General features: G+C 37.9%; 1 protein-coding gene across 1 annotated transcript in view; it reads right to left on the bottom strand.

Annotated features, from left to right (window-relative positions):
• col22a1 (collagen, type XXII, alpha 1) overlaps nucleotides 1-19,369 on the bottom strand; it is a 62,023-nt gene that overhangs the window by 30,299 nt on the left and 12,355 nt on the right. Inside the window, 9 exon segments of the mRNA XM_046860228.1 lie at nucleotides 591-629; nucleotides 2,361-2,423; nucleotides 2,540-2,584; nucleotides 2,814-2,933; nucleotides 5,166-5,246; nucleotides 5,333-5,608; nucleotides 6,984-7,107; nucleotides 7,275-7,386; nucleotides 12,581-12,661. Of these exon segments, the coding sequence (XP_046716184.1) occupies nucleotides 591-629; nucleotides 2,361-2,423; nucleotides 2,540-2,584; nucleotides 2,814-2,933; nucleotides 5,166-5,246; nucleotides 5,333-5,608; nucleotides 6,984-7,107; nucleotides 7,275-7,386; nucleotides 12,581-12,661 (941 nt within the window).

The raw sequence follows: 19,369 nt of genomic DNA, 5'->3' as shown, positions 1-19,369 counted from the left end.
ACCCCTTGCCATTACTTATAATGGAGCAGTGAAGTGATGCACAACTGTAAATAAGAACAATGGCTGTTACTATAGCAACAATAATGTACCCGAAAGCATGAAAATGTCATGTTCTGACCAATCAGAATCCAGACTGTAGTTCTGTAGTGCTGTATCATTTCAAACAATGTCTACACAACAATCAAACGCAACACAAGTTGATAAAACTTTTCACGTGGATGAAAACGCTGAGACAGACAGAGGTAAAGAAACGATCAGGGGGCGGAGCTTTGCTTTAAAGGACGTTTACAGGACAACATGCGCTGAAGGCTTCATGCAGTTTAACCAGCAAACTCCTCAGAGCAATGCACAACACACACAAACACACACACACAATCCACAAAATATACACACAATACTCATACTTATCACTATAACACACACAACATACACACAAAATTAAGACTTAACAGCAAAACACACAACACACACAACACACACTGAGCAGACACAATGCCAAATACACACACACACACACACACACACACACACACACACACACACACACACACACACACACAGGAGTTTGTCTGGTAAATCCATGATCTTACCTTTTCGCCTCTATCTCCTTTGATAGAAAGCGCCTTGACCTGCAAATAATCCATCAACATGATCGATTATTCTCCAGGCCAGAAAGAGAGAGAGTGAAAGAGAGAAAGAAAGAGAGAGAGAGGAAGAAAAAGAAGAAGGGAAGCTGGAAATAAGAAAGCACGGCATTTATATATTTATATAAATATAAACATTTATATATATATATATATATATATATGCTGTTTATGCATTTTATAGTTTTGTATTCATCTCTGTCCTGTGGTTGAACTGCAGACTGCTGTTTTGCAAATATATTCTATGGCCAAATTGGGGCATTAAACGTTTACGTTTCTCCTCAAACTGCTCTACAAAATGTTGGAGGTCCTGTTAGCTATGTGGATGTGCAGAACCCAAACTAGGCTACGGATACCAACAGAATTTCATTATAACCATTAAAACCATTACAAATGTCATTAACCATTACAACAAATTGTATTATAAAAAAAAAATAAAAAAAAAACATTATGATTTGAATTATTATCACTATCGCAACCATTTTAAATTTTCATTAAAACCATTCTAACCATTACACATTTAATTACAAGCATTAAAACCAATTCAATTTTCATAATCACCACTAAAACCTTAACAGTTTTCATTAGAACAATTTAAAAAATATAACTATTAAAAACAATACATTTTTCATTATAACCATTCAAACTATATAATATAATAATATCATATTTCGATATTATTTCAGTTTCCAGTAAAACTATCAAAGCCATTACAAATTCCATTACAATTAAACGATGCAATTCCTATTAAATACAATGAAACCAATACAATATCTTTTTGTAAATTTAAAAACCATAAACATTTCATGAGAGCCATTACACCATTACAAATTCCCACAGCGATTAAATCCAATTTTTTATTTAATCAATAAAACCATGATTTTCATTATCACTATCAAAACCATTACAAAATTCCAATATAGCCATTTAAACCATTACTATTTTTCATTATAGCCATCAAAAACATTATAAATTCCTATTAGGAGTATTAAAACCAATGCAATGCTCATTAAAGCCATTAAAACCAATACAAATTCTATTGTAACAATTAAAACCACTACAATTTCTATTGTAATCATGAAAACACATTACAATTTCCTTTACATTTAAATTTCCATAACATTAAAAATGCCCATTCTAACTAATAAAATCAATACAATTTCTATTAAGGCCACGGAAACCAATACAACTTCTATTCTAACCATTAAAACCATTAAAACTTTCATTATATCCATGAAAACCGCTATAAATTTCCAAAATAGCCAATACAACCAATAAAGATTCTCTCATAACCATTAAAACCTGTCCCAAACTATTTTAATTGTATTTTATACTTTGTCAGCTAGCTAGAACCCAAACTAGCCTACTTCATCTCTCCTGCAAACTGCGAACTGATTGGAGCACACGTTCTTAAGCTTTTAAAAACACTTACTTTAATAATAAAAAGTAAGTTTTGTTTTTAGTTTTTTGTTATTACTTCAATAATGAATCACATCCCAGAGTTATAATGAAGTAAATGTCGGGTATGACATGACATAAAACATTTAAATGATGTGGCATGCCAGTCATTGTTGCTAGGGTTTTCTGGTTCTCTGGACAGTGAAAGAAGCCATGAAACAAAGTATTTAGTATGTTTTGGCAAAATTCTATATGAAATCAACCTTTCTATTAGTGCTAAAGTGACACATGAATTAGTAAGAAATCACTTTTTCCTACAGGTTCTCCTTTCTCCCCTTTGGGTCCGTGTGGTCCTGGATTGCCCTGAAGACCGAGATCCCCCTGTGGATGTACAGTTTAGGAGACAGGGTTGAAAAAGAAGTGCCTGAGAAACAGTAAGCAGAGGATATAACACACAAACTCCTTAAAAATATCAAATAAAGCCATAGCTTTATGACCTTTTCACCCTTAGGGCCTTGAGCACCAGGCAGACCTGTCTCACCCTGTTGAGAGTGAGAAAAAGAAGGAGATAGAGAGAGCGAACGGTGATAAAAGAAAGAGAAGCAGATGAGAAATGGCCATCCAACCATACATTGTGTGTGATATTAGCATAGTATATCACAGATGTATGCTTGAGTTTGTTTTCATCCAGTTTTATCCCTTTGTTTACATTATTTATCCATTGTGAATTTTTTTTCCTTGACCTTCGACCCTAAGGTTTCAGGGTCTTACCCTCTGCCCATCGGTGCAGGAACAGTTGACTGTGTGTTCTCCACTCTTCTGTTCTCCACTGGTAGGAGTCGGGGTGGGAATTAAAACAGGGGTAGGTTCAGTCACCACCTGCTTAGGGCACTAAAAGAGGCATACACGCATTATTATTGCAAGTAGTAGTAGAAGAGGAAGTAATAAAAATAGTCATAGTAGTAATACTAATAGTGGTAATAGTAGTAGTAATAAAAGTGGTAGTAATAGTAGTAGAAGTAATAGTGATAGTTGTAGTAGAAGAAATAGTGATAAAAGTAATAGAAGTAGCAGTAAAAGCAGTAGAAGAAGTAAAAATTATAAGTAGTAGAAGTAGTAGTGATATAAATAATAGTAACAAAAAGGGGTAATGATAGTAGTAGTACCAGTATTAATAAAAAAAATAGCAGTAAAATTCAAAGTAACATAAGTAGCAGTTCTAGTTGTAGTAATAGAAGTCGAAATAGTACTAATAAAGTAGTAGTAGAAGTAGAAGAAGTGGTAGTAGAAACAGTAGCTGTAATAAAAGCAAAAGTAATAGTAGTAGAAGCAATAGTAGTAATAGTAGTAGTAGCATTCTAGTTGTTGTAGTAATAGAAGTAGAAATAGTACTAATAGAAGTAGTAGTACAACAAGTAGTCATTTTAATAGAATTATTAGAAGTAGAAACAGTAGTAGTAATAAAAGCAGTAGTAAAAGTAGAAGTAGTAGAAACAGTAGTAGTAATAAAAGCAGTAATAAAAGTAGAAGTAGTAGAAACAGTAGTAGTAATAAAAGCAGTAATAAAAGTAGTAAAAGTAGAAGTAGTAGAAACAGTAATAGTAATAAAAGCAGTAATAAAAGTAGAAGTAGTAGAAACGGTAGTAGTAATAAAAGCAGTAATAAAAGTAGAAGTAGTAGAAACAGTAGTAGTAATAAAAGCAGTAGTAAAAGTAGAAGTAGTAGAAACGGTAGTAATAAAAGCAGTAGTAAAAGTAGAAGTAGTAGAAACAGTAGTAGTAATAAAAGCAGTAGTAAAAGTAGAGTGGTAGAAACGGTAGTAGTAATAAAAGTAGTAAAAGTAGAAGTAGTAGAAACAGTAGTAGTAATAAAAGCAGTAGTAAAAGTAGTAGTAGAAACAGTAGTAGTAATAAAAGCAGTAGTAAAAGTAGAAGTGGTAGAAACAGTAGTAGTAATAAAAGCAGTAGTAAAAGTAGAAGTAGTAGAAACGGTAGTAATAAAAGCAGTAGTAAAAGTAGAAGTAGTAGAAACAGTAGTAGTAATAAAAGCAGTAGTAAAAGTAGAAGTAGTAGAAACAGTAGTAGTAATAAAAGCAGTAGTAAAAGTAGAAGTAGTAGAAACGGTAGTAATAAAAGCAGTAGTAAAAGTAGAAGTAGTAGAAACGGTAGTAATAAAAGCAGTAGTAAAAGTAGAAGTAGTAGAAACAGTAGTAGTAATAAAAGCAGTAGTAAAAGTAGAAGTAGTAGAAACAGTAGTAGTAATAAAAGCAGTAGTAAAAGTAGAAGTAGTAGAAACAGTAGTAGTAATAAAAGCAGTAATAAAAGTAGAAGTAGTAGAAACAGTAGTAGTAATAAAAGCAGTAATAAAAGTAGAAGTAGTAGAAACAGTAGTAGTAATAAAAGCAGTAGTAAAAGTAGAAGTAGTAGAAACGGTAGTTATAAAAGCAGTATTTAAATAGAAGTATTAATAGAAGTAATATATTTTGTAGTAATAAAAGATGATCATTTGAGAACAAATTCATTTGAACCGCTGATTATTTAGGGAGCTGATCAGTAATGAAAATGGCTGATTAGGAAGCAGATCATTTGAGAAGCTGATTATATAGAAAGCTAAATAGTAATGAAAATGGCTGTTCGAGAAGCTGATCATTTGAGAAGCAATTTTTCAGGAAGCTGGTTCATTTGGAAGCCTCTTCATTTAGGAGCTGATAGTTTGGAAATGATTCATTTGAGAAGTTTATCACTGGTGAAGTTTCATGTTCAGAGTAGTAGAAGTAGTCGTAGTAATAAAAGCAGTAGTAGAATAGAAGTATTAGTAGAAGTAATATAATTCCTAGTGATAAAAGCTGATCGTTCCAGCAGCTGAGAGTTTAAAAACCAATGGTCTAGTAGCTGATCATGCAAGATGCTGAGGAGTTTTTGGAAACTGATTGTATCAGAAGCTGAACTGTTTAGAAGCTAATTTTCTGGAAGCTGATCATTCCAGAAGCTGTTATTTAATGACATTATTGATGATATTATCAGTAAGCTGATCATTTACGAAAGGGATCGCTGAAGAAGTTGTAAATGTTTAGAAGGCGATTGCTTTAAAATAACTTAGTGTGTGTGTGTACGAGAAGCTCACAGGGCCTCCAGGCAGGTCACAGCATGTCTCCTGCTCTGCCTGCTTGGAGTCACAGTAGATGACCATCCTCTGAAGGTCGAACTGTGGAGAGAAGGATTCAGGAAATGAATTGGTGATGCAGATTATTTAAGATGTGAAGATTCAGCGAGCATTTCTGGAGCACTCACGTCGATGGGGACGCTGTCGTACAGTCTCTTGCCGATGACGGTTTTGCCCTGGATGTCGATGTCCTCTCGCTCTTCGATCTGAAGAGTCTGGATGTGTTTGCAATCCAGGTAGAGCGAGACGGATTTGGCGTGAACGCTCAGGCCGATCTTGTGCCAGTTCCTGTCGAAGAGGTTTTCCACTTCAGGGCTGCGGAACACGGCTCGGACCGCGTCTCTGGTCAGACCCACGGCGTTGTACTCCACCGCTTTATTCTCTCCATCCAGACGGATAGAGACCTGCAGGAGAGATCAAAACTAGATCAATTCTTCATTGAGTGTGTGGAGTAAATAAACATTCAAAGGATTTTTCTGATGATATCTGATTAGACGAGTCCTTTGAGATACCGTAGTTTTACGACATCAAAGTTGCCGTCAACCGAAAATTAAAAGTGGAACAGTTCAATAAAACTGTGAGAACACAAGCAGTTGTTTGTATTGAAAGCTGATCGTTTAGGAGGCTGATCATTTTGAGAAGCTGATCGTTGATGAAGCCAATCGTTCATTCGAGATGGTCGTTTTAAAGTTGATCGTTTTGTTCACATAAGCATTTGTGTGAACATTATTTGTCTTTGTGTACGGTTTTGCAAAGCCGACCATTTGAACAGTGCTTTTAGAAAATGCTGCTTATTTTAGAGGCTGGATATTTTTGAGAAAATGTTCGAATCGTTCAGAAACTGTTTCTGTAGAAGGGAATTGTTTTAAAAGATTGTAATTTTATGAAGTTGGTCTTACATGAAGCTGATCATTTAAGGAAGCTGATTGTATATAAAGCTGATCGTTTAGGAAGATGATCAGTGATGAAAATGGCTAATCAGGAAGCTGATCATTTAGAAAGCTAAACAGTGATGAAGACAGCTGTTCACTAAGCTGATCATTTAAGAAGATGATCAGTGATGAAGATGGCTGTTCAGGAACCTGATCATTTAAGATAAACAGTGATGAAGATGACTGTTGAGGAAGCTAATCGCTTAAGAAGCTGGTCATTTGGAAAGCCAATTAGTGATGAAGACAGCTGTTCACTGAGGTGATTGTTTAAGAAGATGATCAGTGATGAAGATGGCTGTTCAGGGAGCTGATCATTTAGGAAGCTGACCATCTTTTGAGAAGCTGATTCTTTGAAAAGGTGATAATTTAGGAAACTGTTCAGTGATAAATGGTGAGAGATGGTTGTTTAAGAAGCTGATTATTTAAGAACAAAGTAATTTGAACAGCTGATCATTTAGGGAGCTGATCAGCTATGAAAATGGCTGTTCGGGAAGCTGATCATTTGAGCAGCTCATCATTTAGAAAGCTAATTAGTGATGAAAATGGCTGTTCGGAAAGCTGATCATTCAAAAGCTATTTGTTCAGGAAGCTGATCATTTAAGAACCTGATCATATAGAAAGCTAATTAGTGATTTTAAAAAAATGGCTGTTCGGGAAGCTGATCATTTAAGAAGCTGATCATATAGAAAGCTAATTAGTGATAAAAATGGCTGTTCAGGAAGCTGATCATTTAAGAAGCTATTTGTTCAGGAAGCTGGTTCATTTGGAAGCCTCTTGACTTCTCAGACAACATTTACACCAACTGTATATGAATCTTTCTCTTGTTCCTTACAGAGGATTTACTGACCTGAGGGATGCCGTACTTATCATAGACCTGCCACAGGTACCAGTCCTCCCTCCTCGAAGTCTTTCTGAATTTGAAGGTGGTGACGAAAGCATATTCATCTGGAAGACCTTGTGGGAACACGTTTCTGTATCACACACAGGAGAAAGAGAGGGACTCTTAACATGATGGTCATCCTGAAATTCTCAGAGAAACTGGTAGAACCAAACAGATGCTGATCATCTAATAAACTGATCAACTGTAAAGCAGATCAATTCGATTTTTGATTTGTATTTGTGTGTTTGTACTACTTACTCAGTCTGCTGCACGATGGGCATCGTCCCTAATCTCACATATGAGCTCTGTCCTGGATCAGACTTCTCTCCCAGAACATCTCTCACATTAAAGTACTCCATCAGGTCAAAACCTGGAGATACAGAAGATCTTCATTATCACATTGGACTCAGATGTTGTTTCAGGGTATGACCACTAGAGGGGGGCGTGAGTCAAAATCTACTATGGGTGTAATTGATAACAGAAAGGTGCATTATTTAATTAATCGATTGATTAATTGATTAACTTATTGATTTTTTTGTTTGTTGGTTTTTACAGCCATATGTGGTTCTTCCCACAAACCTGGAGGCACACAGTTGAATAATTGTGACCCAAACCTGCTTTAACATGATGATGCCCCTGTGCACAAAGCCAGTTTTATGAAGATCTCATGGGTTGAAGTGGAAGATCTCCTATATATATATATATATATATATATATATATATATATATATATATATATATATATAAATAATGACAGGTGCCAATACTTTTGATTAACAGCTCTTGAACTTGAATTCTTGATGTAATTATGGCATTGTAATGTGTCTCTATATCTAAAGCTTCCAGATCGTAATTACGATATTTCCGCTATTAGCATGCGCTAAAGCGTAGACTCGACACGGCTAGTCAGCGTAAACGACAGTGATATTAGCATGAAAGCTGCTCAGGTTCACGCTGCACCTTCTCACGCTATCGCTGTCTTGCATCCATTTAAAACCCAGACAACGTTCTAGATATCTGTTTGACTGAATACACACGAGTGTGAGGACTTTCTCCGGGGCTAGAACCACTCATTTCCCCTGTGCGTCCTCTGTGCAGGAAGTAAACGTTAGAATCTACTCTCTGGGCCAGATGTTGCAAGTGTGTCACTGGTGCATGAATAGAAAACTGTGTGTGTGAGTGTGTGTTTCGTGCTGTGGTTTGTCTCGGCCCCTTAACGGTGGCAGAACGACGACGCTCCTGTACACAACATGCGCGTGTCCATGGCGACAGGGCGTTAACCCCGCCAAGTGTGCTTCGGTATTTTTACTTCGTCCTGCTCCGACCCCTAAAACACTTCCCCCTTTATTTAAAAAGTGTATGACCTCGTGTGTGTGTGTGTGTGTGTTTGGAAAAGGTCAATGTTCTCATCCCATTTTATTTACTGTACAAGCACTGATTTCTCGACACTAGGAATAGAACCTCATCCCTCCCGTAAAATGATTTCAATGAAACAAATCAAACGGAAAATGGTTCACTGTAAATAATTTCAGTTTCAGGTTGTACATTTCAGCCCCAGGCCTTCAGTGGTGTCCTACCTGAATCACCTCTGAATCCCATCGCTACGACACCACGTCTGTAGAAACCGTCAGTATAACAGAACGAATGTCATCACTGTAGCAAGAAACCCAATCAACACAATTTAACACGTCTCCTTTCACTGGAGCCACAACTGCACCTCCCGCATACATCATCTCTAACAGAAGCATCGATATTCACCTCATCACATCACCCCTGTGGGGTTTTTTTTGTCAGTGCATTACAGTTTTCCTGGGGATTTAAAATTGTGTGTTTTGGTCAACGTTTCCTCACAATGTCCAGCTTTCCATGAAAAGTATTTAAGCTTCTGCAGTTTTGCTACAGATGCAGGTTACGAGCTCCGACTAGTGCGCTGTCTGTCTGTCCACGTGAAAATGGCAACGTGTTTGGACGGCCCCGGAGTGTCTAACTTAATGTCTGTATGTGTGTGTGTGTGTGTGTGTGTGTGTGTGTGTGTGTGTTATACTGCCACAATTCTCATGAACTGTGCAAGTGTGTGTGTAAAAAAGCTCAGGAACAGGTGGCCACTCAATGCCAGCTCTTGTTCTTCATCAGTGACCAGTTCTGAAATATCTAAAACCTGACTCCACTCACGCTGACATTCCCTCAGGCAGAAACGTCTCCTCTCCAGAAACGTCTCCTCTCCAGAAACGACAAAACACTAAACCAAATGCAAATCTCTAAAGACGTCTTTGCTGCCTGGTTCCTTTGGAGCTTCCAGTGTAATAGAACACTGCAGCTTAGTGATGAACGACTTCATTACACAAGTCTACAAGTTCTGTGTGTGTGTGTGTGTGTGTGTGTGTGTGTGTGTGTGTGTGTGTGTGTCAGCAAGCTGGCAAATCAATAAATAAATGGAAAACAAAAACTAACAATCAATCAATAAATAACTAATCCGTAAAATAATTTTTAAAAGCTCAGCAGCTTTTTTTATTTTCTTCTTTTATAATTTTTTATTATTACATTTTATTGCATCTTAAATATTATATATATATAATTTATTTTATAAATGTTCTATTATATTTATTATTTATTATATTTATTTTTTTTAAATTGATTTATTATATTGAGAATCGTGATTTTTTTTTAGATTTTGACACCATTTTACACACACACACACACACACACACACACACACACACACACACACACACGAAAAGCAGTCGTTAGTAAAAAAACATTATAAATAAAAATAAATAAACGCACTTCTTTGATAAATCTATTAGCAAATGTTCTAATCACATGTTTTGATGTAAGGGGCGGGGCTTATAGAATATGGGCGGGGCTGATCTGTGGCTGGATATGAAAACTAATATAACTATAAATTAAAAATAACTACAAAAATATATTCTTTTATCTGAGAGCAGAATAATAAATGTTCTTACAGCTGTACATTCTCCCTGCTTTACTGCTACAATTCTCATGGTGTGTGTGTGTGTGTGTGTGTGTGTGTGTGTGTGTGTGTGTGTGTGTGAGAGTGTGTGTAGTTTTCCCCCTGTAGCTTCACCACGCTTGAGCCTGTAATTAGAAAAGCAAAACCGAGTGTATAATAGGAGAGCTATTTTGGACTGTGTGTGTGTGTGTGTGTGTGTGTGTGTGTGTGTGTGTGTGTGTGTGTGTGTGTGTGTGTGTAGGTGGATGAGAGTAGAACACAGCTGCCTGAGAAACGAAGCAGGGACTTTAATGACATGCTCCTCTGATCCACGTTTGTTCATATCAGACCACATGATCACATCTGCCTGTGCGCACACACACACACACACACACACACACACACACACACACACTCAAAGAGAGAGAGAGAGAGACTTTTAAGTACACAAGACTTGATGATTGGGTGCATTTACTTATGCATTTTATATACTATACTATTATATTATATTATACTCTATTACATTAGATCATATATTATTTATTATATAATATGTTGGGGCTCTCAAAAGTAGTGTTAATAGCATGTTAACGCAAATTAATTTTAACAGCACTAATTTTATTAACGTGTGATTAATGCAGCGTGCATTTCTCTTTGATCATTTTGATTCAAAATATAAATAAATAAATCTAAAAGAGGCGAATTAAAAACCATCTACATATTTATTCACGTCATTTCTTTGTTCAGATATAAAAATAAATAATAATCATGCAGCGAAAAATTATTTGGAATCACCAAACATTCGTTTTACCGATGCACCAAGTCTCAAATCAGCACCAAAATCGCACAGATCCGGCAATTAAAACCGTCCGTGTGGAAACATAGCGAAAGTTCTGTATGGTATCCCAATGATTTACGTCATTAAAACACCAAAATTACTTTCAAAACATTTACAAGAATATTTTGCCTTCATGCTTCATGTTCAGTTCGGTTTCACTAATAAAAACAAACATTTGCATAAAGCATCAATATTTCTAAATGCGCATGTTGATTAGCATATATTAGCAATATGTGTTTTATTCCTGTAACCTTCAAAAAACGTTTTTATAAAACCTTCATAACTGTTATACAACCATCATGAATGAATCATGTATCCTGCATAACTACACGACCTTCATGACCTTCTTTATGACCTTCATAACTTTCTATCTGATTTTCAACGTTTTTTTATATGACCTTCATTACTTTTTCAATGCCCTTCATACCTTTCAATATGACCTTCATAAGTTTCCATATGAACATCATGACTTTCTACATGACCTTTATAACTTTTCATATGAACTTAATGACTTTCTGTAAAACCTTCATAGCTTTATACAACCTTCATCACTTTTCATATGAACTTCATGAATTTTTAAGTGACTTTCACAACTTTCTATATGATTTTCAAAACCTTTTATATGACCTTCATAACTTTCCACAATAACTTCATGACTTTCTATATGACCTTCATAACTTTCTATAATGTCTTCACAAATTTCTATTTGATTTTCAAAATGTTCTTTATGACCTTCATTACTTTTTCAACTCCCTTTATAACTTTCCATATGACCTTCATAACTTTATACAACCTTTATTACTTTCCATATGAACTTCCTGACTTTCTATTAGACCTTCATAGCTTTATAAGGCCTTCATAACTTTCTATAAGACCTTCATAACTTTCTATAAGACCTTCATAGCTTTATATGACTTTCATATCTTTTTATACGACCTTCATAAATTTTGTGCAACCATCATAACTTTCTATGATACCTGCATAACTAAGTGACTTTCAGAACTTGTATGAACTTCCTAACTTTCTATACAAATTTCATTCTAAAGGATCTTCATAACTTTTTACTCGACCTTCGTTTCTTTTCTGACCTTCATACGTTTCTATTCATACCTTTATATGACCTTGAAAACTTTATATAACCTTTATCTCTTACATAACATTCATAACTTTCTATGCAACCTACATAACTTTTTTACAAAATGATACTTCATAGCTTTTTATATGACCTTCATAACATGCATTATGACTGTTCTTACTGATTTATTGTATTACTGATTTTTTGTATTGCACTTTTTAAATGACGAGTGTTTAACATTTTAAATGAATTAAAGTGTAAAAAATGTGACTATAGTTTTATATGTTTAGTAGATTTTTTTTTGTATTCTATATAAAGCTACATTGCTAAACTCAGAGCCTGGTGTCTTCTCGTCTGTGTGCCTCAGCAGGTCTGCTTTTCAGCTCAGCTTGCGTGAAGGTGTGTGGGAGGCTCACACAGGAACTCTAATTCCCCGAAAGACTCAAATCAAACATCCTGGCATGAGGACTGCGGCATGCGGAGGTTAAAAATATGCGGTGCTTCGTTAAATTGTGTTCTCCAGAGAAAACCGTACTCTGTCCTTTTATAGATGAACTATTTGAACACAAACATGAAAACACAGCAACCATGATGTTTGAACAAGCATGCACTAAGGGACGTATCTGATCATGTCTGATATCTCCATTGAAGCGACTCTATGGAGCAGAGGATGTGCTCTGAGTGAGCGTGAAGCGAGTCACCTGGAACCTCCTGGAGTCCTGCGCTGGAGCTGTTGGGCTTGAAGCGTTCTGCTTGCACCTTCATATTTGGACACAGCACATCTGTAAAAGGGGAGAAAAGACATAAACTGTTAGGACGAGGTGATAAACATCTCCAGGATGTTCCTCCGCTATGCTTATTTCTCTAAGGAAATGACCTGAAAGCAGAGTTTGGATTAAAGAGGACCTGAACCTGAATGGTCAAGATCTTTATTCCACAGGAGATCTGACTGTAGATCAGCTGTGTTATCTCAATACATCACCTTCTCACTTCTTCATCTCATTAAGATGTTCCTTTCCTTTTTTGCTGTTGTTTTTTTGTGAACTACTGAATCAATGAACGACCTTCATAACTTTCTTTATGACCCTCAAAACTTTCAATATGACCTTCATAGATTTTGGATGACCGTCAGATCTTTCTATACCACCATTCTAACTTCTAGGCAACCTTCATAACTGTTTTGATGACCTTCAAAACCTTTATAACACGACCTTGATAACTTTCATAGAGCTATTATTACTTTTCAGAACTTTCCTACACCTTCATAACCTTCTAAACAACCTTTCTAACTTTCTAGATGACCTTCATACTTTGTAAATGACCTTCATAACTTTATATACCCTTATAACCATCTTGAAGATGTTTGAAACTGTCCCTACAACCTTCATAACTTCCATACAACTTTTATAACCGTCTCAACGAGGTTTTAAACTTTCTATTCAACCTTCATACAACTTTTATAGTTTTCTTGATCACCTTCATAACTTTTTACATGACCTTCATACAGTATCAATGACCTTCAGAACGTTCTATATGACCTTGATAATTTTCATACAACCAGCAGAACTTTAGACAACCTTCCTAGCCTTTGATATGACCTTCATAACTCCATCAACCTTCATAACCACGATATGATCGTGATAACTTTCAGACAACTATCATAACTTTCATACGACCTTCATAACTTTCATACGACCTTCATACTTTCATACGACCTTCATAACCTTTATACGACCTTCATAACTTTCATACAACCTTCATAAATAACTGGACAGGGTTCAAACTTCATCACGTTCTATTCAACCATCATAAATGTATATGACCTTCAAACATTTTGTATGACCTTCATAACTTTCTATACGGCCCTCATAACCATCTTGATGATGTTTAAAACTTTCTCTACAACTTTTATAACCGTCTCAACAAGTTTCAAAACTTTCTAGTCAACCTTCATACAACTTTTATAACTTTCTATATTATCTTTATAACCTTTTACATGACCTTCATAAATTTTTTGATGACCTTCAAAACGTTCTATATGACCTTGATTATTTTCATACAACCATCATAGGTTTATACAACCTTACTAGCTTTGGATATGACCTTCATAACTCCATCAACCTTCATAAATTTATATATGATCTTGATAACTTTCGATGATCAAGGTCGTATATAAAGTTATGAAGGTCATACAAAATGTTTGAAGGTATGACCTCTATAACTTAATATAGGCCCTCCATCATTTTCTTTATTAAAAACTTTTTTTCATGACCTTCAAAAATTGCGTTTAACCTTCAGAACGTTCTATATGACCTTGATCGTTTCATTACAACCTTAACCGCCTCGACGACATTCTATACCAACTTTATTACTGTCAATATGACTTAATTTTCAATATGACCTTGATAACTATCGATGTGATCTTTATCACTTCCTCGACGACGTTCAAAACTTTCGATAAAACCTTCGTAACTTTCTACATGACCTTCATAGATTTGATATGACCTTCAGAGCGTTCCATATGACCTTGATTATTTTCATACAACCATCATACCTTTCATGCAACCTTCATCACTGCCTCGTAACTTTCTATATGACCTCCATACCTTTTAACATGAACCTTCATAACTGCCTAGGTGATTTTTTATAACGTGTCTATAACCTTAAAAAACGACCTTCATAGCTTTTTTACGACCTCAATAACTGTCTTAATGACAAATTTCTATAGAACCTTCATAACTTTCCAAAGACTTCCTCATGAACTGTGTGCACTTTGTGAAAACTGTTTGGAGAAGAACCACATAAGATGGGTGTCCTAATACTTTTGCCAATACCGTGTAGTTCCTACTTGTAAATTGGAGGAAACTGGAGGAGTGTATGTGCAGGGGATTAGTACTTTTACTCGTCTCGTGATCAGAACGTGGGGATCTGCGATCAAGTCCATGATTCTGTCCACTCGAACAGAGGGATATTTTCAGATGCTGCATGAGGGAAGGGTAGTGTGATTTATGATTACAGGTTAGGATGTGTTCCTCATGCCAGGGCTTGAGCGGTATTGCAGGTTTGTAAAGAGGCTAAGTGGTAGCTGTGCTGACGGGACTGTGAGGCGACACGGGCACGCTCGGTTAGCTTTGGCACATGCACAAGAAGAGTCTGCTATTTTTGGAGGAAGATCTCGATCTGATGCTAAGAAAGGACGCTAATATCTAGCTAATTAAATTAGGTTGGGCTGGTACAAATAATAGGTGGGCAATCAGTAGTAGTGGCCCAAAACCTAGTCCACACCTAATCCACACCTGATCCACACCTAATGTACACCTGATCCACACATAATCCACCCCGATCCACACCTAATGTACACCTGATCCACGCCTAATATACAACTGATCCAGGCCTGATCCACGCCTGATGCATATCTGATCCACACCTGATATACACCTGATCCATGCCTAATGCACATCTGATCCACACCTGATCCACACCTATTACATACCTGATCCACACCTGATCCACACCTAATGTACACCTGATCCACACATAATCCACCCCTGATCCACGCCTAATGCACATCTGATCCACACCTGATCCACGCCTATTGCATACCTGATCCACACCTGATCCACGCCTAATGTACACCTGATCCACACCTGATCCACACCTAATGTACACCTGATCCATGCCTAATGTACACCTGATCCATGCCTAATGTACACCTGATCCACGCCTAATGTACACCTGATCCACACCTGATCCACGCCTAATGTACACCTGATCCACACCTAATGTACACCTGATCCACACATATTCCACACCTGATTAACACCCAATGTACACCTGATCCACACATAATCCACCCCTGATCCACGCCCAATGTACACCTGATCCACACCTGATCCACCCCTGATCCACGTCTAATGCACGCGTAATGAATACCTGATCCACACCTGATCCACACCTGATCCACGCCTAATGTACACCTGATCCACACCTGATCCACACCTAATGTACACCTGATCCATGCCTAATGTACACCTGATCCATGCCTAATGTACACCTGATCCACGCCTAATGTACACCTGATCCACACCTGATCCACACCTAATGTACACCTGATCCACGCCTAATGTACACCTGATCCACACCTGATCCACGCCTAATGTACACCTGATCCACACCTAATGTACACCTGATCCACACATATTCCACACCTGATTAACACCCAATGTACACCTGATCCACACATAATCCACCCCTGATCCACGCCCAATGTACACCTGATCCACACCTGATCCACCCCTGATCCACGTCTAATGCACGCGTAATGAATACCTGATCCACACCTGATCAACACCGGATCAACACCTGATCCCCACTGAGCCACACTTAATGCATTGGTTAAAATACTAAAATCAAACTTTGATTGGATGAGCAAGACACAAATTTGCCACTGGCTCTGGTGGAAGACTTTATCTGATATGTTAGCACGCTAAAGTTAGCAAAGCTAGCATAGTATGCAATAATACACACTGTAAGCAAACAGAAAAACCTCAGACTGGAGCCACCACTGGAACCAGGAAAAGGAAGAATCTCAGATACATTTCATTATTAATCAACAGATAAAATATAGAGTTAATGCCAAAAGTATTGGGACACCTGACTTTTCCAACCGTATGTGTCTCTTCTTCAAATTTTTACCACAAAGTTGGTAGAAAGAAATTTTCCCTTCACTTAAACTGTCTATCTATCTGTCCATCTTCTGTCTGTCTGTCTGTCTGTCTCTCTATCTATCTGTCCATCTTACACTCCACCCTTTTTGTTGAGTCACATGATCAGTGTAATACACATGTAAATCACATGTAAATTACAGCACCCCTGGAGCACTGAGCACTAAGGGCCCTGCTCAAGGGCCCCAAACGTGGCGGCTTGACGATATCAGGACTTGAACTCCCGAAGGGAGTTCGAGGCTCAGGTCTGTTCTGATCTCTCTAACAGCAGATCTAGTGGATCAGTGACGTGATAAAAGTCAGTATTGGAGAAAGGGTGTGTGTTTAATGCGATGTTGCGTGAAGGGTGTGTGTTCTCACACGTCATGTGTGTATTACACTCGAGTGTGAATTAAGCAGGAAGAAAAAAAAAATGGTATCCTGCATTTTCTTACATATTTTCTTCATTTCTTTCCCCTGTAATTTTTTGGTCCTTTTATCCCTTACACACACACACGCACACACACACACATGCACACATGGACGCACACACACCCACACGCACGCACACCCACACACACACACCCACATGCACGCACACCCACACACATCCACATGGACGTGCACACACCCACATGCATGCATGCACATCCACACCCTCACATGCACGCGCGCACCCCCCACCACCACCCACATGGACGCACACACACACACACACACACACACACACACACACACACACACACACACACACACACACACTTCCAGACACAGTTGGCAGGGGAACCTTGCAGACGCCCAAAGCACCGCCCGATCGAGTGCCTGACAATCATGTACAATCAGAGCCTGTAATTTTCTTTAATCGCACCTATAAAAAGCACTTTGTCGACTTTAAGAGGCTTAAACTCGCTTATGAATTCCCTCCTTTTACAGACTCTCTCTCTCTTTCTCTCTCTCTCTCTCTCTCTCTCTCTCTCTCTCCTTCTCTCTCTCTCTCTCTCTCTCTCTCTATCTCTATCTCTCTCAGGCTGGGGAACTCCACATAACCCTTCAGTGCCCTGTTTCTAATATAACTAACCTTAATGAATGATTATAGACTGTGATTATGGGGTTTGCAGACTGTGTGTGTGTGTGTGTGTGTGTGTGTGTGTGTGTGTGTGTGTGTTTTCTCCACTATTTTAAAAGCTGTCATTAGAACTGAGTTTATCTGCAGGTATTTGAGTTGAACAACGTTCCTCTGAAGTTTCTCTGAAGTTCCTCTGGCTGAATGAGTCGTGCGAGTGTGAGATGTTTCTAACCCCCAGCTGAGAGCTGCTGTGACGGGAGAAAGACACGGACTCTAGAGACGACCTGCAAATCTCAACAAAATGATGTCTGCCTGAGAGCCATTTCTATTAGTCTGATTTCTGCTCAAGTCTGATTCCTGCCAAAATCTGATTCCTGAACAACTATGATTTCTGCTCAAGTCTGATTTCTGAGTGGGTAAGATTCCTGAGTCCACTTTCAGCACTAGTGTGATTGCTGTACAAGTCTGATTTCAGCTCAGGTCTGATTCTTAAACAAGTCGGATTCCTGAACAATTCGGATTTCAGCTCAGGTCTGATTTCATGCACAAGTCTGATTCTTCAACAAGTCAGATTTCAGCTTGAGTCTGATTTCTGAACTTGTCTGATTTCTTTACAAGTATGTTTCAGCTCAAATCCGATTCCTGTATTAGAATTTCAGCATAAATCTGATCCCCTGATGATTCTGGTTCCTGCAGGAGTATAATTTAAGCACAAATCTGATTCCTGCCTGAGTAAAATGTGACTGAGTGTCTGATTTCTGCCCGAGTCTGATTTCTCCAGTTCTTATAGAGTGAATCTGCATCTTCTGACCTCACTCGTGGGGCATAGCGTAAACAATCCCATAATACTACACCACAGCAGATCCTGAAATTTCGTGTTCTGTTGTTCTGTGGTAACTTTTGTATCCATGCAGCGAGCCAAATGATAAAGCAGTGAAAAGCCTGACTGCTATCTAACCAACTTCTTCATGTCTCTGTGGCCTCCACTGTACAGGGAGGAACTGGAGCTACTGACTGGGAGGAGATCAGTATGGGATCCATTCAGCCACACTGGGTTTTGGAGTCATTAGTGAAGCTTTAGATCGTAAGGTATCATGACATTTTTCTTCACTTGAACTAGGAGACCTGAACCCTGTTCCAGCATGATGATGCCCCAGTGCACAAATCCAGCTCCATGATGATCTGCTTTACATAGGTTGGAAGATGTGGAAGATCTCCTGCTACAGAGCTCCAACCCTATTTAATATGATAAATGTGAACTTTGACTGCACCCCAGACCTCCACACCTTCTCACCTTCTACCATCTCACTCATTCAGACATTTAGAAGGTCTCTGTATGTGGTATGAAGCACAGACCCTCTCAGGAGTGTGTGTGTGTGTGTGTGTGTGTGTGTGTGTGTGTGTGTGTGTGTTAGAGACAGATAGCAGTGAGAAAGTTCTTCACAGAGGAAACTCCTAATCTAAACCTTCCCCTGGTGCTCCTCAGCCCAGCATCTGGATAATTAAAAGCAGATTTAGGATTCCCGAGAACTCCTCGTGCCGCTTGTTGCTGTTGTATTCAGCAGGATGCGATTAGAGCCTCGCTGCTGGTGGACCAGCATTCATAATCATACTCCAGCAGGAGAAACAACGATAATCTCTTGTGTTTGAGGAGGAACATAAAAGCACAGGCATAGAAGGCATTATACTTCTTTACTATTATTATTTTGAATATATTTTCT

This window comes from Silurus meridionalis, chromosome 10 (assembly GCF_014805685.1).
Source record: "Silurus meridionalis isolate SWU-2019-XX chromosome 10, ASM1480568v1, whole genome shotgun sequence".
Classification (NCBI taxonomy): Eukaryota; Metazoa; Chordata; class Actinopteri; order Siluriformes; family Siluridae; genus Silurus; species Silurus meridionalis.
Note: the sequence above shows the minus strand (reverse complement) of the source record. Positions and strands in the feature narration are given on the sequence as shown.